Source organism: Podarcis liolepis, assembly GCF_965112155.1.
Source record: "Podarcis liolepis genome assembly, chromosome: 2".
NCBI classification, from domain to species: domain Eukaryota; kingdom Metazoa; phylum Chordata; class Lepidosauria; order Squamata; family Lacertidae; genus Podarcis; species Podarcis liolepis.
The window spans coordinates 22,604,142-22,628,779 of NC_139555.1; the positions used below are offsets into that span (position 1 = coordinate 22,604,142).

At 44.3% G+C, this 24,638-nt stretch overlaps 1 protein-coding gene across 9 annotated transcripts in view; it reads right to left on the bottom strand.

The window, feature by feature from the left end:
* The window catches only part of TEX2 (testis expressed 2), a 102,544-nt gene that overhangs the window by 42,467 nt on the left and 35,439 nt on the right, over positions 1 to 24,638 (bottom strand). For 6 of the 9 annotated variants that reach the window (XM_083489901.1, XM_083489903.1, XM_083489905.1 and 3 more), the window contains exon 2: positions 3,939 to 5,563. In XM_083489901.1, coding sequence (XP_083346027.1) covers positions 3,939 to 5,537 — 1,599 coding nt within the window. In that variant the 5' untranslated portion in view covers positions 5,538 to 5,563. Of the gene's footprint in view, positions 1 to 3,938; positions 5,564 to 16,850; positions 17,185 to 24,638 lie in introns of those variants that run through there. The other 3 variants (XM_083489899.1, XM_083489897.1, XM_083489898.1) reach the window with 2 other exon arrangements.

Genomic DNA, 24,638 nt, shown 5'->3' on the forward strand with positions numbered 1-24,638 from the left:
TCTTGTGCCAGTAAATGCCACAGTTAGCTATGCCTTGTGTGAAGAAGTAACTTGATTTTGTCTTTATCCTCTCACCTTTGTTTAGTGGGGTAGGAGAGCTGCCGGGGGGGGGTCACATCTGGCAACCAATGCGCCCCTTTGGTTTCAGATAGTACACATGGGGAGACGAGCCTGGAAAGCCCTCTAGCAGCTAAGGTGGTTCATTTACCAGAAGTCATGTATTTAGCGTTAACTCTGGAAGTGTATACAGTGGACACTGCGGGTTGCAAACGTGATCCGTGCAGGAGGAACGTTCGCAACCTGCAGCACCACGTCTGCACGGGTCGCAATTCAGTGCTCCTGCGCATGTGCAAAGCACGATTTAGTATTTCTGCACATGCGCGAGCGCCAAAACCCGGAAGTAACCCGTTCCGGCACTTCTGGGTTTGATGCGGTACAAACCCGAAAACACGCAACGTAAAGCGTCTGTAACCTGAGGTATGACTGTACTCGATTCTGACCAAACGAAGTCTCCTGATATATACAGTGGAACCTCGGGTTAAGAACTTAATTCGTTCTTGATGTCTGTTCTTAACCTGAAACTGTTCTTAACCTGAAGCACCACTTTAGCTAATGGGGCCTCCCACTACTGCTGCGCCGCCAGAGCACGATTTCTGTTCTCATCCTGAAGCAAAGTTCTTAACCCAAGGTACTATTTATGGGTTAGTGGAGTTTGTAACCTGAAGCGTCTGTAACCCGAGGTACCACTGTATATTGTGCTCTAGGATGTGTAATATACAAAATATAGTGATTTTATGCACCTGTATATAGCTACCCTTAACTGCCTTTTTTCTCGCTTTTATAAATGATCTTTATTGAGATTTTATATGAAGCAAATATGAAACAAAATTAACGGAACAAAGAACACTAGACAATGTTTGGTAGGGTAGTTCGAAATGCCACAGTGTATATCAACAGAAGAAAGGGAGGGGCATAAGAAATAACAGGCGAACTCGGGGAGGAGCCAGAGTTGACTAAAAATTAGGGTTGCCATATTTCAATCAGTGAAAATCTAGACACAAAAGTTGTTGAGTTTTTTTGGGGGGGGGGATTTGTTGAGCATAATCATCTCGGAAGCTAGAAAGCCCCACTTTTTAACCTTCCCACCCTACTGACCTGTAGAGAAGTGTGAGCTGGAACAAGAGGAATAGTGGCAACACAGCCAACTCTATAAAGTTAAGAGAGTTTTGTACATTAAACTGGACCCAACATTCCCTTTTTGGAACAGTGAGGTCTTGGTCAAATGTGGACCAAGCACAAAAATGAGGTCATTTGCCCGAGCATTTTCATACCCCGACAGCAATAACATTTTGGATGCCTCAACAGGACATGGAACCTTAGGGTGGCCGCCAACTAAAGTTTTCCCAAAGATAGACATACTGAAAATAAACATGACTCAGTTAGGTCCACTAATTTCATGGGGTCTACTCTGAGCAAAACGGGTTGACTATTGCCCTAAGCTTCCTCAAACACTCTACTGCCAGAACAAAATGCCAGGCAACAGCAGGAAAATTAAGCCACAGCCCTTATCGCATAAACATATGGAAACCTGAACAATGAGCTACATTGTGTGATTGCCACATGAGCTATTGCGGCAACCCTCTTAAAAATCAAATCCTTGCCAGCACTGGAAAATTCTTCTGAAAGAAAAAAAAGAAGCTGCAAAGCCTCTTCAGAAATTAAGAACACTAACATATCACTTCAGTAAACAGACTTAAGCTCGTTCCTTTGCTTGCAAGATTCTTCAACGAACAGCAATGGCGAAGAAAGCTTCAACAATCTTTTGCCACAAGAAATTCAGTCTAGCACTGTGAAGGTGTGGTCACAACCTTCCTGGCTCCGCAAATTTGCCTTTAATCTGTACCTGTCATGGTGGGAGCTCAATGGAACAAATAGGAAGTCCAATTTCCCTATGGGCACCATCCTCTTTCCAAAGCAAAGATAATTTAAAAGTCCATTCCAAGGTCCATGACACATAGAGCTTCCCAAAACAGACGTCTGCTGCAATCCATGCCATTAAAAACAACAACATCCTGGGCTCAGCACATGCAAAAGGGCACAGCTTAACTGTGAAGGGCAGAAACAACAACAACATAAACGTCCCTGCACAGTCTCTTTTTGCAAACTAGCCAAAACCATCAAGCACAAGCTGGAAAAGTACAATCTGCAGCAGGGTGGGTAAAAATCAATTTAAATCGGATTTTTAAAATAAAATGCTTTTGGAGGAAAAATCTTTCTGAAGATACTTTTCTATTTAAGTTACCTTATAGTCCAAAGGCTATTCATCAGGAAATAAGGATTTGTTTTAAGTTTTCCATGTGTGCTAAAACTCAGTCTAAGTTTGTTTGGTTTTTTTTAAACCATTTAACCACGTCAGTTAACAAACATGGATACATATGCTATACAGTAATGTTATTGCTTTGGTTAAATAAATTGTTTAAATTGTTATTAAGGAAATGATACTTTTTCTCCTTCTAATAAAGCACAACAGAAAAGTTACATCCGTTCGCATCCAGAGGTACCACTGTACTCGGACGTTTTGGCTCCCGAGCACTGCAAACCCGGAAGTGAGTGTTCCGATTTGTGAACGTTCTTTGGAACCTGAACGTCCGACAGGGCTTCCACTGCTTCTGATTGGCTGCAGGAACTTCCTGCAGCCAATCGGAAACCGCACTTTGGTTTCCGAATGTTTTGGAAGTCGAACGGACTTCCGGAACAGATTCCGTTCGACTTCCAAGGCACGACTGTACTTCACTTTAAATAGGCACCATCTTTTCTTTCAGCCTCTTTCCTGTCTTTTCCACTTGGGCCCTTCCTATAGCCTTTTGAGAACAAAGCCTAGTTGGCAGTGCTCCTGCTGATTCTTCCAACCACTTTCCCACATCCCAAGTGCTATTGAAGAGGACACTGGATACAGTAAACTGTACCCTCGAGGCAAGATGCTGAAAATGCACTCCACTCCAGTTTGGCCCTACCCTGCCCCATGAAAAAAAGGGGGCAAAGAAGGCTTCAGCTCCCTTTCCTGCTCTGGATTCTCTAGGAATTCAACATGAATCACACTCTAACAAGTGGGTTTTACTGCCATCATGCATATTGGGAGCAGAGCATATATGAAAGTGTGAGTTCCATAATAGAAACAGAAGCCACAGTTGCCCAAGCGAGCAGTGAAGCCAATTTTACATTGCCAGAATGATTGGCTCTCAGAGGCATGTTCCTGTTGTGCTCCAACTGAATTATATAACTCTATAACAATTCAGTCTCCCATGGCCTGATCTGTGTGGCCAGAGACACACGGGGCAGCAGCCATTAGACCACCATATTAATCTTCCAGTTATGCAGCCATCCCATGGTAAACCTATACAAATTGCACTAGAAAAGAACTATTACAGTGGTATCTCAGTTTTCAAACGTCTCAGAAGTTGAATATTTCTGTTTTCAAACGCCAAAAACTCGGAAATAACTGCTTCAGTTTTTGAACACTTTTCAGAAGTCAAACATGCTACGCGGCCTCCGTATTGAGTTTTCCATAAGTAAATGCTTCCATAAGTAAATGCTTCAGTTTTTGAAGTCGAACGGTCTTCCGGAACGGATTACGTTTGAAAACCGAGTTACCACTGTAACTGAAGCCATCAAAGCCTGACTTTGTGAGGAAGGGTGGCCTACAAATTTAAAATAAGATTAATAGAATAGAACCGAATCACAAAGCAAATCCAACCAGATCTTTAGTGCACATCTACTACAACAGAAGTGGGTATCAACTTGCTATCAATTTGTTATTGTTACATCCTGCACCACTTCCAAGAACCACAATAATCCCCACACCCCTCAGTATGGCTTGAAGTAAATTTGTTATGATACAGGATCATGTGCATCTCCAAAAGTTAGAAGCAGTTGCTCACCTTTAATATCTCAGGTTCCTGGATGTCCAAAGGGTGTATATTCAATTGCTTGTTCCAATTCCTATGTAGCCTGTTACCTCGAGAACTTGGTGTAAAAAGCCAAATGACACAGATAGCAATCATAAATCCCACGGCAACTCCCAAAAAGAGTCCGCTGAAGTAACTGGGAAGAGGGAGAATAAGGTAGGCATAGATCAACATTGTGAGAAAGTACAACGTTTTCATTGGAAGTTTAGGCTGTTGCACATGTAGTTCGGTGCCATCTTCACCGCTGAAAGGTGAGGCAGAGCTTTCCTCAGGCCTCCCCTCTGCCTTCAGGTAGCTTTTTTCGAATGGTTTGTCAGGTTTACCGTCATCCTCTATCAAACAGAAGTCTTCGGAATACAGTTCACAGAACTCCTCGTCCTCCTTGCTCGCCAGAGCAGACAGAGAACATCTTTCAAGTACCAGTGAAGCCTTCAAACTGGGGTCCTTTGTGCTTAACAACGGGGAGCTTCTTCTGTCGGCCTCTTTTGCAGGCTCCTCCACGTTCTGGGACTGCTTAGCACTCTTACATATACTGGAGTCGCTGCCGTAGAAGTCCCCTTCGGAATCGCATTCCTCCTCCTTAATGCTATAGTTGTTATTGCTTTCCAGATGGCCATTCATGCTGGAGAGACTGGACAGCTCTGAAGCACTTGAAGATAAGGCTTTGGGCCTGTGGCTACTACTCTCGTCACCCATTATTTTGCTGAGGAGCTGAAAAGGCTCGTAGATCACCTCCGAGAAGCGTCTCTTTGTGTCCTCGATTTTGGCCTCCATTTCGGGCACTTTAAAAAAAGAACGAGTATCCGACGGAGACGTCAAGGGGGACGAGGGAGCAGTTTTGGAGTCGCCACTTGTACTCCGAGGCTGGGTGAACTGCTTGAACAGGTGCAAGTTGAGTTTGGAGTCTGGCGGTTTGTAGGAAACCGCTTCGGGCTCCTGCTTAGAAGTGTCTGTGGAGAGAGACTTTACCAGGGTTTTCATCAACTGCCTGTGCCTCGTGGGCGGAGTGGCCTCTTTTGGTTCGATGTCTGTCGAGAGGGACTTAACTAAACTCATGAAAGGCTTTGAGCCGGCAACAGCGGGTGGCATGTTGGTCTTGGAAGGGGAGGGCAATGGAGATGGCGACAGGCTGGTTTTCAGTTCTGAAGGCAACGCCACCCCTGATGAGATGGCGGTGTGAGTCAAATGAGAGGAGGATGAGAGAGCTGATGGCACCACACTAAATACTTGGGTTTCTAAGGGCTTTGCAGTTGGCGAGACGATGGGAGACGAGACGAGTGGAGATGCACCCACATTAAGCGAGGTAGTGGGACCTGAAGAGTCATGGTCACCGTGATCAAAGCACAGGTCTTCCTTAGCTTCAAGTGCAGTTACAATGCTTTGGTTGTCCAGAGCCTCGGAGGGGGACTCCATGAACTCTTCTTCCTCCTCTTCTTCCTCCTTCCCAAACGCCGAGAAATGAATGGTGATGGTTTCTCGGGAAACTGATCGCTGAACCTGCACTTTGGGCGCGGGCTGCTTTGAAGACATCTCACCGCTTTTCTCTGCATGGCTACTGTTCAGACTTGTCATTGCAGGTCCCAGGGATGCAACAGGGTCTGTGAGGAGGAAGTCAAAAGCAAATCAGGTGGAGGAAGATCACAGTTGCAATTAACAAGCTTTTGAATACCACACATGAAAATCAGTTTATTGGCCATGGAGAGGGTGCAAGTCATCATCACTCACACTTCAGCATATATATTTTTTGGAGGGTGGAATCATACCATAAAACCAAAATATGGTTAAGTGGAGAAAAAGCGGTAAATTGTTTACTACCAAGAACTGAGGCCGATTCTCCTAGCCTCTGGGGACCAGTCTGAATGTTTTATTACTACTGCTGGGAATGGGGTGGGAATGGGAAGAGGGGAAGAGAGAGAAAACGAACACACCAAACATGCACATTGGTAACCATGACACAGAAGCAGGATGCTAAAATGCACAGTCCCAAGGAGCATGTCTGACTGGGAGAAATAACCCTTCAAAGTTGGCTCAAAGTAAAATCCCATGTGTTGATCTTAATGTTTGGATGGTTACCTGTGAACACACAATGCAAAGGGATGGAAGAGGGGTGGAATTAGGCCAAGTTTTAAGAACTCACTTCTGGTCTGTACTTTTACAGGGATACTAAAACAGTCACTTGGTGTCACTTCAACACAAGCAAAAAATAAATAAATTTCTACCCGCTTCCAGTCAGTACATTGTAAGCAATGACAGAATTGTGCGAGATGATGGATATAGCATTGTTATTTGCCTCTTCAACTGATTTGTCAAATTACAGCCAGTCAAGATAATTACTGTGATGGTGAAGTACACTCCAGTGATTATAATGGCAAGCAATTAAGATTATTGATGGACAGGATAGGATTTCATAAATCAAAGACGCTCAGTCCCTTTGATTGCACATTAATCTCTTAAAGAACTAATCATATACACACACATGCTGCATTTGTAGACACACAGCTAAGACCATAATGCAAGAAAATTATTACACACACACACACACACACACACACACACACACACACACATCACTTGTCAGAGCCCCAGCACATAGCAGAAGAGAGTGCTTTGCATTCCAAGATAATTGATCATCTAAGGATGTTTATCACCTTTAGTAAAGTGAACCTCAAAATCACATTGCAGAACTGAACACTTTTCAGTCCATAAGTGTTTCTGTTACACCCACACAGCACTAGCACCAGAAATTCTAATTTCCAGTTCAAAACAGCCTGCTAATAGAGCAAGGCACGGGAAGAGGCTTGTATTGCTGAAATGATTGCGCTAGAACATGCTTTAGCTCAGAGAACAAAAATTGTGCTTATTTAGAATGATCGACTATTAACGAGGAGGTGCGTTAAAAGCCCGCTCCATGGGCACTAAATTGCAGTGAATAAGTCATGCATTAACCATGGACCGTTGTGTATTGAACTTAAATCTAACTATGCTTTAGAGGCTATGGATATGACAGAGCCCCAAGACCCCAAACTGGAACTGGCACAGACTCGCCACAGCCTGTATTGTAAAACAGGGAGACTCTTTGTCTTCAGTGTTGTGCAATTAGTGCAATTAGTGGATGCAGAATTATATTTTCACAGGCTGGCTGAGAATTCAGGTTTCTTTTGAGAATCCATAAGCCATTTTCAGAAGCAGCCGAAAACATAACAAATTCTTAATTTGGGGAAATGGGTGGTTGGTAGGGAGATGAGCAAAGTAGAGACTGCCTCAATTGTCAAGACAACAGGTTTGTCACCTTAGTAACTAATTTTTTTTTGCCGACGGGAGCTGTGAAAGCTGCCATAATCAAACTGTCAAGCAGAACTCATCAGAACTCTTTAAGTGTAACATTAATCTGAAAAACACCTTTACAAAAGAGAGCGAGAGAGAGAGACAGAGACAGATTCCACAAGGAACTGGAAACTCCATTTCTATTCTCTCCTTTTTTACAACATCATGGCAAAAGAACCAAACCTTTATCAGTCTGGAATACTGCATAGCAATTTTGCATACTCCACAACTTCATATAATTAACAAATTTGTACAAATTAGGTAATCTAAAAGAGGCACATCGGCACTGGGAGAACTATTATGGGACTAATGCCTATTTTCTTTAAATTATCAGTATTTTACACATATATTTATCTCTTGAAGCCAAAGAGATTTTATCATTTGAAATGCTGGTGCTTTCTTAAAAGAGAGTATCTACTTTTTAAAAAGTTGTTGTTGTTGTTGTTGTTGTTATTAAAATTTATAGGCCGCCGTATACCCAGAGGTCTCAGGGCAGTTCACAGAACAAAATCAAAACAAAACCCCACAAAATACATTATCAAAATCAAAACAACAACCCAGTAACCCTCCCCAAAAAGCCCACATTTCAAAAGGGCATAGGATGTCAATCAGGTCAATCAAGCTCTGGTTAAAAAGGAACGTTTTTGCCTGGCGCCTAAAGGTGTGTAATGAAGGTGCCAGGCGAACTTCCCTGGGGAGAGCATTCCACAGACGGGGGGCCACTGCAGAGAAGGCCCGTCCTTGTGTTGCCACCCTCCGGAGCTCACATGGGTGAGGCACACAAAGAAGGGCCTCAAAAGATGATCTCAGGGTCCCAGGTAGGTTCATATGGAAAGAGGCGGTCCTTGAGATATTGTGGTCCTGAGCCATTTAAGGCTTTATAAGTCAAAACCAGCACTTTGAATTGGGCCTGGAAACTGATCGGTAGCCAGTGCAGTCGGACCAGGATCGGCGTGATATGCTCAAATCACCTTGCTCTAGTGAGCAACCTAGCCGCTGAATTCTGCACCAGCTGAAGTATCAAACTGTCTTCAGAGGCAGTCCTATGTATAATGCATTGCAGTAGTCTAACCTTGAGGTTACCAGAGCATAGGCAGCAGTAGTTAGGCTATCCCTGTTCAGATAGCTGATGGAAGGCCACTGAGGCCACCTGAGCCTTGAGCGACAGCAAAGGGTCCATCCAGGAGTATCCCCCAAGCTACGAACCTGCTCTTTCAGAGGAAGTGTGTCCCCATCAAGAGCAGGCGATCTCCCACCCATCCGGTCTAGGGAACTAACCACTGTGGGATGTGAAACACAAGAGCACTCAAGTACAACATTCCTAGAGTGAACATGTTTACACATGGGGAGGGATGTTTGTCCAGCCAGCAGATAAACTTCCTGTTTCCTTCTGGGCTGGGACAGACTTTCTCTGCATGTGACTAGAGCAGTGTTTCCCAACCGGTGTTCCGCGGCACACTAGTGTGCCGCGAGACGTTGCCGCGTGTGCCGCGAGATGTTGCCTGGAGGGAGTCGGGCGAGTCGGGCGGCGAGAGGCGGGGCGGCGGGCAGCTCGTAGAGGAAGCGCGACGCCCCGGGAGCAGCCATGGCCCCCCGGCCCCGACTGCCACTCTCCGCGCCCTCCGCGCCCCGGGCCAGGCCATAGGAGAGCCGGGCGCCGACGACGGAGGAGGCCGGCCGCGGGAAAGGGGCCACTTCCCCTTTAAATGCCGCTCCGGGCGGGGGAGGGAAGCGGCCCTCCGCCGCGCCGCTCTGCGCCTGCGCCTGCGCCACAGGCCCCGGGGAAGAGCGCTTCGCAGGACTCGCGGGCCAGGCGGAGCTACCTCGAGCGCCACCCAAGCGGGCGTCTCTATAGCGACGGACCCGCCCTTTCCGCTGCCCTCCCGCGCTGCTCTGGCTCTGCCTAGCGGCCCGAGGAGGAGCCGCGCAGCCTGTCGCTGCCGCCCCCGCGGAGCCTGAGGCGAAACGCGCAGGGGCCGCCGCCGCGCCGAAGCCTCCCTTCCGGGATCCCCTCGGGGCCATTGGGCGGGGCTGTCGCCTCCTGGACGCCGCAGCCCCGAGCTCGTGGATGTAAACCGAGAGATGGACTTGCTTGGGAGGAAGTTCCGTTGTACCAGCGGGAGTTATTTCCTAGTAAATATGAAACACTTGGGGATATTAGGTTGAGACTGAGGGGAGCATGGCTGGTAGCCCGAAACATCCGGAGGGCGCAGGGCTGGCGAAGGCTGGGGGAGCACGAGACTTCGACAGTCTTTTCAGTATGTTACAACATAAAACTGCTGGAGCAAGTTAACATATTTTGTTACCTTGTGCATTAAAAGGACCGTATGTAAGAATATAAGTGGGTTTGCTTCGTTCCATAGGATTCACACCTCAGAGTGCAATGGCAGGCAGATCTTAGAGCCAGCTTCTGTCTATGTATCTGAAACCTGTTCTGCCCCCTCCCCCACACTTGGTGCCATTTTCATCTACACATGCAGCAGAGTAAGTTGACCCAGAATAGTACCAATTCAGATGGCAGATGGGAGAATGACAGTGCTGAATGCTTTCCCATGTAGAACAGTCCCTGCAAATAAAAACCTAGCATATTTGGAAGAGGGATGCTAGCCTAACCATTACCTTCTATGCTGTTACAATTTTTTTATCTTTTTTTACATAAGTAAAAAATGACCTTTCCCCATCTGGCATGGTGGTGTGCCTCGAAATTTTTTTTATGAAACAAGTGTGCCTTTGCCCAAAAAAGGTTGGGAAACACTGGACTAGAGGTGGGTATGGCCTCACCTGTGCAGGTAATGACAAAAACACAGGGCAGGGCAGCCATCTCTCTCTTTTGACTACATGCATCAAAGAAGCAACATCTGCTTAGCCAAAGATGCCCTCTTGGCTTCCAGTCAAGAGAGGACAAAGGGACTGTCTTCTTATGAGATACAGTGGTACCTTCGGTTAAGTACTTAATTCGTTCTGGAGGTCTGTTCTTAACCTGAAACTGTTCTTAACCTGAAGCACCACTTTAGCTAATGGGGCTTCCTGCTGCCGCCACGCCACCGGAGCCCGATTTCTGTTCTTATCCTGAAGCACTATTTCTAGGTTAGTGGAGTGTGTAACCTGAAGCGTATGTAACCTGAAGTGTATGTAACCCGAGGTACCACTGTAGTTTCCAGGTATATGTTTCTTTTCTAAGCTAAGTCTGCCTTCTGGGATCCTATTGTGAACAGAATGATATGTGAGCAAACTCTTTTTATACTTTTGTAGAAGACTGTGTCGTGTCTTATCTTTTATGAGGGAATAAGGGGAAAATACCAGAACAGTTATTATAGAGGCTTTAGCGAGCCTGAGCAAACGCATCCGCTGCAAGTTTAAAAAGGGGACAATATATCCTCTCCTGCATCCCTGAACATTCCCCCAACCACTAACAGTGCCTCAGTCTTATTTGGATTGAGTTTCAGTTTGTTGGCTCTCATCCAGTCCATTACTGAGGCAAGTCACTAGTCCAGCACTTCCACCGCCTCACCTGCAGATGTATAGAAGAAACAGAGCTGAGTGTCATCAGCGTACTGCTGACAATGTATGCCAACCCTCCGGATAACGCCATCCAGTGGTTGCATGTAGATGTTAAGCAGCGTAGGGGATAGGATTGAGGCCCTGTGGAACCCCACACTAGACGTTCCACGAGGCTGAAAAGCACTCCCCGTGAACCACTGCAAAGCAGTGCCACCCACCCCTAGTTCGGATAGTCACTCCAGAAGGATACCATGGTCGACGGTATTGAAAGATCGCTGAAAAGTCAAGAAGAATTAACAGGGACATGTTTCCCTCCTCCTTCTCTCTCTCTCTCTCTCAACAGATGCCATCATACAGGGTGACCAAAGCAGTTTCTGTGCCAAAACCAGGCCTAAACCCCGACTGAAATGGATCCAGAAAATCAGCTTCTTCCTAAAGGCCTTTAGAAATCAGAGTAAGCATGTCACTGTACTCTGCCTTCCCCTCAAGTTAAACACAGGATGTAATTACAGCAAGTTAACATTAACTAAAACAAAGAGGATATCCTGGAACGCAGTACGAACGCATCCGACATGTTTAATTGAATACATTGCATGCACACACAGGGCCAAGTGCTAGGCTGAAAACAGTTGTAGAAGTTCAAACCAGCTCCAAGATCGCACACCAATTCTTAAAATTGATTATTTGTAATGCAACAGACCTATTATTCACTGTGGATAAAGAATATAAGTATATGCCGGGACATTAGCACTTACGCAATGACTAATCTGCTCAAAGCAATGGTAGGAACCAAGTTAGAACTTGGATCCATTGCCTCTTGACTGCAATCCTAGAAAGAGTTGGCTGGGAGGAAGTCCCATGGACCTCCACAGTGCTCACTTCTGTGTAGACATGCAAAGTAGAAAACATCACCGCACATCCCACAGTCAATTAGAATTTAAGGAACCCAGTGCAACTGAGCGGCTAGGGAAGTCAAGCCATCAGGTACGGTGCTCACTCTGGAATACACAACTAAGAATTGTGGGAGTCATTTCCCCCAGTTAATGTTAAAGAGGGGGCCTCACCTTTGATGGAAGTTCATGGTAGTAAGACAACATTTTACGACACGGCGTGCTGCCCCAATGAACTCAAAAACTCTAATCTACATCTACAGCTGTTGAGTTCAACCTTAAATCAAGATATTCTCCATTCACACGCCAATTGGCTGAGATTTCACATTCGTTCATCAATACAACTCCGGTCTAGCAGCCAGCAACTCTTTTCATCCTTCCTCCCACCTTCCAGAATGACAAGCAACAGAAGATTCTGCCCCTCCTCTGCTAAATGCTGTATATTACTTTGCCCAATTTCTGAGTGCATTGAGAGTGCCCATGCATGATCTGATTGCATGATCTCAACAGCATATGCTGTGCTAGCGGAGGTGACAGCAATGTATTTCACCCCGGAAAGTTTATAGGAGCGGGAAGGGGAGGGGAAGGGGGTTAGAATGCTTGCTGTGCCAGCTGCTTCCCTTTTCTCAGTCCGTCCCTCAATTTCAGCACACAGTACCTTAAATCTGTCATCCCAATCATTTTACCAACAACTGAGTTTAGAACAATTGAAGCCTGGGTCCATGGGGAGAGCATGCGGCTCGGGGAGACACACAAGCTGCCTGCAAAGCAGTTCCACTCAATCCAACAGCCATATAATGCAGTTTGCAACCCAAGCAGCAAATCCAGACCAAAAGTGCACAGCTGTGCAACCTGGGCCAGGCAGTTTCACAATGGAGGAGGACGAGGAGGAGGGGGTGATTTGATCCTGCTCCTTAACAAAGCAAGACTCACACAGATCACTTGATCCATGCCAGCTCACCATGGGTAGGCAAACTAAGGCCCGGGGGCCGGATCTGACCCAATCGCCTTTAAATCCGGTCCGCGGATGGTCCAGGAATCAGCGTGTTTTTACTTGAGTAGAATGTGCGCTTTTATTTTAAATGCATCTCTTGGTTATTTGTGGGGCATAGGAATTCATTCATTTCCCCCCCCCCCAAAAAAAAATATAGTCCGGCTCCCCACAAGGTCTGAGGGACAGTGGACCGGCCCACTGCTGAAAAAGTTTGCTGACCCCTGTTCTAGACCGACAGAATTTGGGGAGAGAAAAAACCTACCACCCAGCTTTACAGCCTTCTTTTGACAGAAATGAGCGGCAGGCCGTAAGGTTTTGATTTGCTCCGCCTTGATTGCAACTACCAGTGTATGTTCACACAAGCAGAACCTGTTACTCACCATAACAACTTGGGACCAGTTTACCCTGTGAGATCGCCTCACCCCAAATGTGCCCACTCGGCTGCTTTGATCGGTGGACTTGGCACTGCTAAGGGTGCCACAGAATGCTCATTTCGCATTTGTAAGAACTTGATCGTTCAAGTGTGGAACTTTGAACCCCTGATTGAGACCGAGCAGGCACCTGCCCTGTTTTCATTTCGACGTCTGCTAAACACATTCTCGTTTAGGCAAGCTTACCCAGATGCTTAGAAATCCAAGGTAATTTTAATCCATTTTAGCATTTCAACTTTTGTTATGTTTTAAAGTACAGTTGCAAATTTCTTCTCGATTTTATTTTGTAAATTGCTCTGATGCTTTTTTGGAAAAAAAAACATCAAGAAGTGCATAGATTTTGTGAAATAAATAAAGAATTGTGTCACAGGCATCCTCATGGAGATGGTACACCTTTGGAAGAGTCGGGGGGAGGCAGCCAAACTGGTGCCCTCTAGGTGATATTGAGACTACAACTCCCATCATCCTTAACCTTTTGCTATGCTGGCTAGGGGCTGATGGGTCCTGGGAGTCCCAAAAGATATGGAGGGCACCACACTGGCTAACCCTGGGGTGAGAGCTTTTCCTTTTTTAAAAAACAACAACATCATGAAAGTACTCTTACATTTTCACAAAGTTTAATTTTTTTTTAAAAAAAAATAAGTTTCCAAAATTATACACAGTTTAGTTTGAGACCCAGCTCTTGTTCTAAGTAACTGGAAAATTGCATTAAAATTTTTATTTCAGTAGCACCCGCATGGCACTGCCTGTCTCCACATTGTGTGGCAAAATCCCAGATTGTGTACGACAGGAGGAAAGAGCATCACAACCAACTTAAAACTATGGGCGTATTCACGCATTATCTGGGCTTTATGTGGTTTTTCCTGCTTAAAGTCTGTTGCAATTCTCTGTGCATGCTCAGACATTTTCTTTTTAAAAAATAATATTTTTTATTAAGTTTTCTGTTTTACAATTTCAAATAACCATTTTACAAACCGGTGACTTCCCTTCTCTTTCCATGGTTCATTTTACATATCATACATCCCTGCATATTTTACTATAACCATTCAAATCAATTTTTCCACTTCTATATCCATCAAAAATTATTCACTCTGTTGAATTTATCTTAATGATGCCGGCGTTTTCAGCTGTATACAGTTATTTTCCATCTATTCCAATAAATGTTTTCCAATCTTCTTTAAAGGTGTGTTCTTCTCGCTCTCTTATTCTATATGTTAAATCTGCAAGTCGTGCATATTCCGTCAACTTAATTTGCCATTACTCTCTAGTTGGGACCTTGCTCACTTTCCATTTGGGGGCTATCGAAACACGGGCCGCAGTTGCTGCATACATAAATAACCTTTTCTGACACCTGGGAATTTCAGACATTTTCTAATCACAAGTAGAAGCTCCTAGTTTTGCACACCACTTCAAAAACTCTGTCTATGCATGGAGGTCACCCCAGACTGAAGATGAGTTGTCTCACTATCACTTTTCAGGGCACTCACTGAATGGAGGAATGTTTCCCTCCCCCCAAAAAAAGTACAGTGGTACCTCGGGTTAAGTACTTAATTCGTTCCGGAGGTCCGTTCTTAACCTGAAACTGTTCTTAACCTGAAGCACCACTTTAGCTAATGGGGCCTCCTGCTGCTGCCACACTGCCAGAGCCCGATTTCTGTTCTAATCCTGAAGCAAAGTTCTTAACCTGAAGCACTATTTCTGGGTTAGTGGAGTCTGTAACCTGAAGCATCTGTAACCTGAAGCGTATGTAACCCAAGGTACCACTGTAAGTCCAAAATGGCACTCCTGCCTAATGAGAAAAGCAACTTCCACAAGCCCAGCAGACTTGCAAATCAGCCCAGCTGACTCCACCACCACAAATGACTATGTTGAAATATTTAATTGTCCAAACAGTCTTTGTTATTTATAGTACCTATTAAAAAATGGAAGGACAGGCTAGGCAAGTAAATCAGGGCTTGGAAGTCTCACCAGAGAATCACTGCTGAAGACTTCGTTAGAAAAAGAAAAGTGGCAACTATCATAGATAGATAGATAGATAGATAGATAGATAGACAGACTACTGTATATATTTTGAAAAGTTGTCAGTTCTCTTTGCGTTTAGAGATGTCTTAAGACACTGTAGCCACATTCCTGAGATCAAGGAGCAGGCTTTCATCTATGGCTGATTATAAGAGGACACCATTTTGAATCAAGACGGCAAACTAAACCTTTCAAAACTGCACTTAGTTTTTCATTCCTTAGAATTCCCAAGCAACGCCAAATTCAAGGCTGCTAGTAAAAGGGTATTTACAAAACACAATTGAACACACACAACCGAGCACTATAAATACTGAGCATTACAAAGCCTCTTTCAAATGTGACCAATTTTGATCCACTTGTGGAAGCAAAATGAGCGCTGCAACAATAACACATTTTGTACTATTCTTCAGCACTTTAGTTCCCCAACAACCATTTAGATAGTCTTAAGACTTTGAGAATTCAAACTATTTCAGTCCTTGGATTTCTGCCCCGTCGTTTTTTAAATTCATACAATATTTTAACTAGCACAAAGTCTACTGTCTAGGCACATCCATTGCACCACATCTTTCCAAAAGTATACTGTAGTTGTTGTTTTGTTAACAGTTTAACATGGTTTCATTTATTACTTGCAAATATAGTGTTAGTTACCTATAATAAATGAATTTCCCATTAATATACTAAATGGAAAAAATATTGATGCATACTAAATTAGTGAAATTTAGCAAATAAGTTGTTGTTGGTATTATATATCACCCTTCTTCAAAAGATCTCAACGAAGTTCACAAGATAAAATCTACAAATGTGCATTACAGTAGCACCTCTGTAAAACATCACTACTGCAATACAAATAATTGAGATTATGGCATCAATTCTGTACACAAAAGAATTCCTTGCCAAAAGAACACTTAGTGGACCATCTTTGGGCTTACACAAAGAAATGTGGAAGCATTCCTAATTCAAAAGAAAACATTTTAGAGAACACATTGTGCTACAGGAAAATAATTGCCGGTTTTACAGTTTTACAGCCGAAATATTCAGCTTGTGATTCTGCTAGTCAAATGAACACTTTACCATCTCTAGTTAGCTGGGGTGGGGGAGATACAACTGAAACACCAAGTCTTCTTATGGAGAATTTTCGTAAGCATTGTTTTTATAAGAATCACGAATTGCTGCAGAAATGTGGAAAACTGAATTTAAGCTGCACAAGACAGAATATCGTACTTGTGTCATAGGTTAACAGTTTACCATATGACCATTTCTTTCCTTGTTGTTTGTTTGTTTGTTTGTTTAATGTCCCACCTTGTTCCCTCCATAGGCGCTCAATGTAGTTTGCATCGTTCTCCCCTCCTCATTTAATCCCTACAACAACCCTATGAGGGAGAATAGGCTGGGAGGTAGTGACGGGTCCAAGGTCACCCAGTGAACTTCATGGCCGAGGGCGGATTCAAACCCTAGTCTCCTAGGTCCCAGTCCAACACTCTAACCACAACACCACACTGGGATCTCCACTCTCGTCTGTACTCTTACTAATTATGCCAGAATTAATCACTCAACTTCTGAAGTTGATGGCAAATGTGTTACGGATTCGAGGCGCACGCAATCCTGTTTAGAGAAAGGTTCTCTGCAAGCCACCTGGCTCAAAACCTTATCACAACCCTTCCGGTGAAAGCGGAGGACCCATTAATTTGTGTTCCCACCGACCCAGATGTCAGCTTCCCTTACTTACATTCACCCCTCGCTATATATCCACAGCTCTTCATATCCTTCAGCTGCAAAACTCCTTCAAGCACCTTGGTGAGTTGTTTGTTCAATGCCTGGCACAAATTCCACTGAGTCCACAACTTGGACCACTAATCTGTCCGTTTGATCTGCTTTCCTTCATAACTCCTTAAAAAAACAAAGCAAAGCAATTCACTGCCTGGGCAAAAATACAACTTTAGCAGCAAGGCTTTGTGTGCGAAGGCTTTTGTGTCCTTCCAGAGGCCGCCCTGCAAAGTTACTGAGATCTCTTGCCCCCCACTATTTCCAGATGATCTTTGCTCGTATATTGGCTCCCTGTTTCTCCACTCCTCTGTGCCCAGCTAACAAGAGAAAGAAAACAAACTGCCACTCTCAAGCTTTAAAAGGAACTTTCACAGTACCGACATTCTCTTCCCCACCTTTCCTTTTAAAGAAATATCACCTTAAAAATCAATACAGTCCTCCACAGGGACAGGCAAGTGGTTGAAATTCAGCGTAAGTTACTTCAGGTTCTCATTCTCAAAACCCATGTAGATAGGTGTGTGTGTGTGTGTGTGTGTGTGTGTGTGTGTGTGTGGTCGATACCGCCCTAAAAATCCATCCTTTACAAATCTGTATGGACCAAAATGGCCAGGAACTGCGTTGGAACGGCTATTCAGTGTTTGAAACTCCCATTGTTCTAGGCGCATATTGCAACAGGGAATTTCATTAGCGCAAGCCGTTTTTTAGCTCTGGGCGCAGTACAGTGGTACCTCGGGTTACATACGCTTCAGGTTACATACGCTTCAGGCTACAGACTCCACTAACCCAGAAATAGTACCTCGGGTTAAGAACTTTGCTTCAGGATGAGAACAGAAATTGTGCTCCGGCTGTGCAGCGGCAGCAGGAGGCCCCATTAGCTAAAGTGGTGCTTCAGGTTATGAACAGTTTCAGGTTAAGTACGGACCTCCGGAACGAATTAAGTACTTAACCCGAGGTACCACTGTACTGTGCCTAAGATTTCAGATTAAAACTGCAGAATGGAAAGAAAGGAGGACCTTTTTCTGCCTCCCCACTTCCAGCTACTCTAAAGACTGGAGAAGAGACCCTCTTCAGAATATTGGGGGAGGGGGGAGGCGAAGGACTAGACCATGTGAATAATGAACATAAGATTTTAGGTACAGTTTGTTCATTGTCAGCTTTGTATTCTTGTTATTAAAAAAGCGCACCTAGACATTCTGTTGTTGCGCCCATAACCTAGGTTTAAGGGCCATTTAGCTCCTAGCTTTCCTATCTCCATTTCTAACACTGCTGCCATTGTTACACTACATATTGCTTTGTGCTGTATTCTCTGTTTTATTGAATTTGTATGTCGCCATTTCACTGGATTTTTAATTTTAAAAAACCAAAAAGCAATAAGCCACTGAAAGCAGAAGTCCTAATAATATCTGACTACTCTTGGGTCAGGGACACACATAAAACCTGAAGCCATCCTTGGATAAATGCATTTTTGTTATGTACTAAGCTTGGATCCCTGCTCCTGCCAACCTAGCAGTTCGAAAGTACATCAAAGTGCAAGTAGAAAAATAGGTACCACTCCGGCGGGAAGGTAAACGGCGTTTCCGTGCGCTGCTCTGGTTCGCCAGAAGCGGCTTAGTCATGCTGGCCACATGACCCGGAAGCTGTATGCCGGCTCCCTCGGCCAATAAAGCGAGATGAGCACCGCAATCCCAGAGTCGGCCACAACTGGACCTAATGGTCAGGGGTCCCTTTACCCTTGTAAGCTTGGATCCTAGAACAACAGGCAGGTAGGATCCTAGAATGCAACAACTGATTGGCTTGCAGGAGAAGACCAATCAGGCTCCAGGAGGAAGTTAATCAGCCTATTAGGCTGGTAGGATCGTAGAATGCAACAACTGATTGGCATTCTACTGATTGGCCTGCAGGAAAAGACCAATCAGGCTCCAGGAAGGAAGCAGAATCAGCCAATCTTTAAGCAGAGGCTTGACAACCATATGTCAGGAGTGCTCTGATGGTGTTTCCTGCTTGGCAGGGGGTTGGACTCGATGGCCCTTGTGGTCTCTTCCAACTCTATGATTCTATGATTCAATCAGACGGGACTCAATGTGTAAATAATGTATATAAAAGCCTGATGTTTGGGGGGCAATTCAATCACTGTTTTACAAGCTGCAATAAAGAGCATGAAATCACTGAAGGACTCCAAGTATATTTCAGTTTTCAAAACGAATGAGCTACCGTCTCCTCCATGTGACATAGACTTATGACCTACAAGTCACCCTATTGCAACACAGACATAGTGTGAAGTTGAATGCTACTCAAGAGGGTGGAGGAAGACCAGTCACCAGCAGAATGACTCAGCTTCAGCAGGTTTGCAAGCCTTTAAATACTTAGGCCTTCTTATGATTCATTTGTGTTAAATCAGTCACAAGCATAAGCACCACTCTTGGTGCGCTGTGTTTTGCAAGCCCGTATGTTTGTTTTTTTTAATTAAAAGTCAGCTGCTGCAAGCTGGCAAGGCTTCAACAAGAACACTTCTACCCAATAAACACTCTACCCCACCCAAGCAGAGTACAGATCAGCATAGAAGCGGGGGAAATTCCCTGGGCCAATGAATCCAACCACAAGCGATTTTGCAAGTGTCATGTCACAATCGCTCTGTAAAGTAGGCTGGACTAGGAAATGCGATTTGGCCAAACTGGTGCACAACCAACCACAACAATATGCTAAGCACTGATTTTCTCTGCAAGTTTTCTCTGCAATGATAATAGACACCTTCATCGCTTCCTCAAATGAGCACACCTATTTCCCCACCTTCCTTTCCTACCCTCTTCATCCAGGGGGCCACAAAACAGGGTATGGAGGGCTGCTGAGATAGGCTACAGTACCAACAGGCAGTCCCTTCCAGAGCCAGATGAACCAACAGCTCTGTACTGTTTGCTTCACAAGGATCTGTTGATGACTTGCTTTGAAAATACATTTATGGTACTTTCTCTTCTAAGGGATCGCAACAAAGGGCCTACGAGAACAACACGCGCCTTGCTCAAAGACAAAGGAGGCAGCTGCAGCAGCCATGAGGTCGAGACAGACCCAATGCCAGGAGCCGGTTGGCTTTATTACCATGTATGTCAGGGAAATATTATGTTTGCCTATTCCTCACAAGCTGTAGTTGTTTTTAAAAAAATGATGTAGACAACAAGTTGATGCCTACATGTTAGTCTGCTGTTATTGTCGTCATCCTCATCAATGCCCCCACTTCAGCAAGAGAACAAACACATTCTCAAATCCTAGGAGGAGGAGAACAAATCTCTTGCTTTAAGGCCCTGAAAGGATGGCTAGGTACCAACAGTTTTCCCTTTGTTTATTTGTTTCAATTGTTTTTCTTAAATATTTTCTTGGGTTGCAAAAGTATGGGACATACATTGCCTCTCTTTTCAGCTCATCGAGTCCTTTTTACAGATCAGTTATATCCTTCATTATGTGAGGGAAGAGAGAGAGGACTGGGAGAAGTAAAAGGAAATATGTGGGAAGCACAACATTCAGATTTGCTTAGTTTAGTAATATGCTCTGGTGTTCTGCCCTGGGCAAGCCTTAAATCTCACCCCTACCCCTTTCACTTCTTCCCTTTACCATTGCTTCTCCAAGCAAAGGCTTTGTTCTTTTTCCCTTTACATGTTAAACCGAAATAAAAAAATTCCTTCCAGTAGCACCTTAAAGACCAACTAAGTTAGTTCTTGGTATGAGCTTTCGTGTGCATGCACACTTCTTTATTTTATTTTATTTTTTTGACTATGGCAGACCAACACGGCTACCTATCTACTACTGGAACCATGTTAAACCGAGTTACCAAAGTGGAAATAATTTGTAAATTTTGAAAAATAAAAATTATTCCTGGAATAAAATAAAATAATAATAAAATAATAAAATAATAATAATAATAATAATAATAATAATAATAATAATAAATAATATATTTATTTTTTATACCCTGGTTTCCTCAGCCACTCCAGGCAGCTTCCAACTGAATATTAAAAACAATACAGCATCAGACATTAAAAACTTCCCTAAACAGGGCCGCCTTCAGTTGCCTTTTAAAAGTAAAATAGTTGTTTATTGCCTTGACATCTGCTGGGAGGGCGTTCCACAGGGAAGGCGCCACTACCAAGAAGGCCCTCTGCCTGGTTCCCTGTAACCTCACTTCTCGCAGCGAGGGAACTGCCAGAAGGCCCTTGGCGCTGGACCTCAGTGTCCGGGCTGAACGATGGGGGTGGAGACCTTCAGGTATACTGGACTGAGGCTGTTTAGGGCTTTAAAGGTCAGCACCAACACTTTGAATTGTGCTCAGAAACGTACTGGGAGCCAATGAAGATCTTTCCAGACTGGTGTTATATGGTCTCGGTGGCCGCTCCCAGTCACCAGTCTAGCTGCCGCATTCTGGATTAAAAACAGTGTACAAAAAAAAGAACCTGCTGTATTATCTACCCGTACTAGAAGACTGGCCTGCTTTGAACTTGCCATAAATAGTCAACCACCACTCCAATAGGGCCCCCCCAAGTTTACAGACAATAAGTAGTAAAGCACCACCCAAAGGTCATAGAATCATAGAATCTCAGAGTTGGAAGGGACCCAAGGGTCATCTAGTCCAGCCCCCTGGAATGCAGGAATCTCAGCTAAAGCATCCATGACAGATGGCCATCCAACCTCTGTTTAAAAACCTCCAAGGAAATGAGAGGCCACCACCTCTCGTGAGAGTCTGTTCCACCACTGACCAGCTCTTACCTTCAGAAAGTTTTTCCAGATGTTTAATCAGAATCTCCTTTCTTGCAATTTGAAGCCATTGGTTCAAGTCCTACCCTCCAGAGCAGTAGAAAACAAGCCTGCTCCCTCCTCTATGTGGCAGCCCTTTAGATATTTGAAGATGGCTATCCTATCTCCTCTCAGTCTCCTCTTTTCCAGCTCCTTCAAGCGTTCCTCATAAGGCTTAGTTTCCAGACCCTTGATCATCTTGGCTGCCCTCCTTGACACACGTTCCAGCTTGTCAACATCCTTCTTAAATTGAGTTGCCCAGAATTGGACACAGTATTCGAAATGTAGTCTGACCAAGGCAGAAAAGAGTGGCACTATTACTTCCCTTGATCTGGACACTATACCTCTGTTGATGCAGCCTAGAATAGCATTACAGTGGTACCTCGGGTTAAGTACTTAATTCGTTCCGGAGGTCTGTTCTTAACCTGAAACTGTTCTTAACCTGAAGCACCACTTTAGCTAATGGGGCCTCCAGCTGCTGCCGTGCCGCCAGAGCCCGATTTCTGTTCTTATCCTGAAGCAAAGTTCTTAACCTGAAGCACTATTTCTGGGTTAGCGGAGTCTGTAACCTGAAGCGTATGTAACCCGAGGTACCACTGTAGCTTTTTTTGCTGCTGCATTACACTGTTGACATGTTAAAGCTTGTGGTCCACCAAGACCCCTATATCTCTTCACATGTACTGCTAGTAAGCCAGGTGTCCCCTATCCTATATTTGTGCATCTGGTTTTTCCTGCCTAAGTGCAGAACCTTACAATTGTTCCTACTGAAATTCATTTTGTTAGCTTGTGCCCAGTTCTCCAATCCGTTAAGGCCATTTTGAATTCTGATTGTCTTCTGCAGCATTAGCCAACCCTCCCAGTTTGGTGTCATCTGCAAATTCGATGAGCATCCCCTCAATTCCTTCATCCAAGTCATTTATAAAGACGTAAAACAACAAGTGGCTCAGGACAGAAACCTATGGCAAATGACCTCACAAGCAAAAAGGGAAAAGGGCCTTTGCACAACTACTTGAAGCAGAATGTTCCATTACTTTTCCCTGCAGGCCAGCTTTCAAAATAGCAACAACTTCTGCGAATCAAGCCCTCACTTCATGCAGTTGTGACTCTTTCTGCATGAAGCAGAGCTCAGACACGGGCACACAGGAATCCGGCCATGACTCAGCAAAGAAGTGAGGAAGCGAGGTATTTGGACAAGGTCAGCAAAATTAAGTATTTTGAGTAAGATGTGCTACTGAGAGGGTGCTGACTGTGTGAAGGAAGGGAAAAAAAGGAGAGTGAAAGGGGAAGAAATTCTCATTGCCAAAATATGTCAGTGACTTGGGGGGGGGGGCATCTTTGACATTTGTTCTCAACGTCACAAATTTCTACGCTAGTTTGCAAACATTTCCAGGGGGTACATGTGTCGTGTTTTCTTGCAGAGAATCTTGTGGCATCTTAAAGGCTTGCCAATTGTTCTGCCTGCTGTAAACCCTCCAAATGTTGCTAGACTGCCAACTCCCATAATATGTGAACATTCGCCATGCTGACTGGAGCAAATGTCTGTTGGTAGTCCGACAACCTTTGCCTTGAGACATCTGGATTTCTCTCTCACACACACTCACATTCCCTACAAGCATGCTGGTATCAGAAATTCAAAGTCATTTCTGCAACATTAATTTCAAATTGATTTTCTCCCATACGTGCTAGGCTAAATTAGTTATTAGTGTGTTCATTCTGCTCTTTAAAAAAACAAAACAGTAGAGGTATATAAATGTTAACAACCCACTCTTTAGTTTGGTTAGAATTCTTAAGTGGGGAAATGCACACTCAAAATTTACTATACAGGTGAAACTCAGAAAATTAGAATATCATGGAAAAGTTCATTAGTTTCACCTTTTAAGTTGAATTACTGAAATAAATGAACTTTTCCATGATATTCTAATTTTCCGAGTTTCACCTGTATAGCTGTGTTATTTGCAGAAGCCAAAGAATTCATGTGAATGAATTCATGCCCTCCCCTCTTTGTCTCTTATGTGGCCGTGAAGAGATCAGAAGATTCCCCTTCTGTTTTCAAGTAACTGTGCCTACTCTTTATGTTGGATCCCAGCCAAACTATGGTTTGGAGTGGAGTCGACAAACTATGGTTTAGGACAACCTGAAACACAAGGACCACATGCTACTTTCATGCAGGTGGCAAGAAGGGGGGAAGTGGTGGCAGAAAGAGAGAAGAGGAGATAGCCCCCCCACACACACACACATTTAATTGTGAGTTAGACCACTATTGGCTCCAGCCCAGCCCAAAGCCAGAATGTGACGTCTGACGGATTGTCTCCAGGGCTATGCAGCCATTAGAGAAGGCGTGGAGAACTATCCATGAACTGAAACTCCTGGTCACTGGCAAGACTTACTAGGGCTGATATGAACTGCAGTTCAGAAATATCTAGGAAGTCAAAGGTTCCCCACTCCTGGTTCAGGGAAACATGCCCATTTCAACTAGGGTTCCTGTCCGGACTTTCCCCCCTAAACAAGTGCAAGGAATTTGTGGCCCATTAACAGTGTTAGAAAATCTGAAATATAATCTAATTGCCAAATGGCAACTTAAACCTAAGCTGCGGTCGCCACAATGGAATGTCTATGCGTCGTTTTCCTACCCATCCCCCAGTGGAATTTGTTGTTGTTGTTGTTGTTGTTGTTCATTCCATTTCCATACCACTTTATGTTTATATTATATGAACAAATTTCAAAGCAGTTTATGACACATTAAAACACCAAATAAAACAATCCGGAATAAAACTAATTCAAGCTACAAGGGAAATCTTTCAGATCCTTCTCTAAGTGACATTCTGCTATCCCCAGTAACCAGCCTGGAATCCAGAGATCTCAACAAGGTCGCAATTGGACCTGCACCAATCACAAAACACGCCTGGCCCCTGGCTAATTTCAAACACTGATTGGGCAGCAATTCTCATCAGCCCCCTGGCAGCATGGTCAG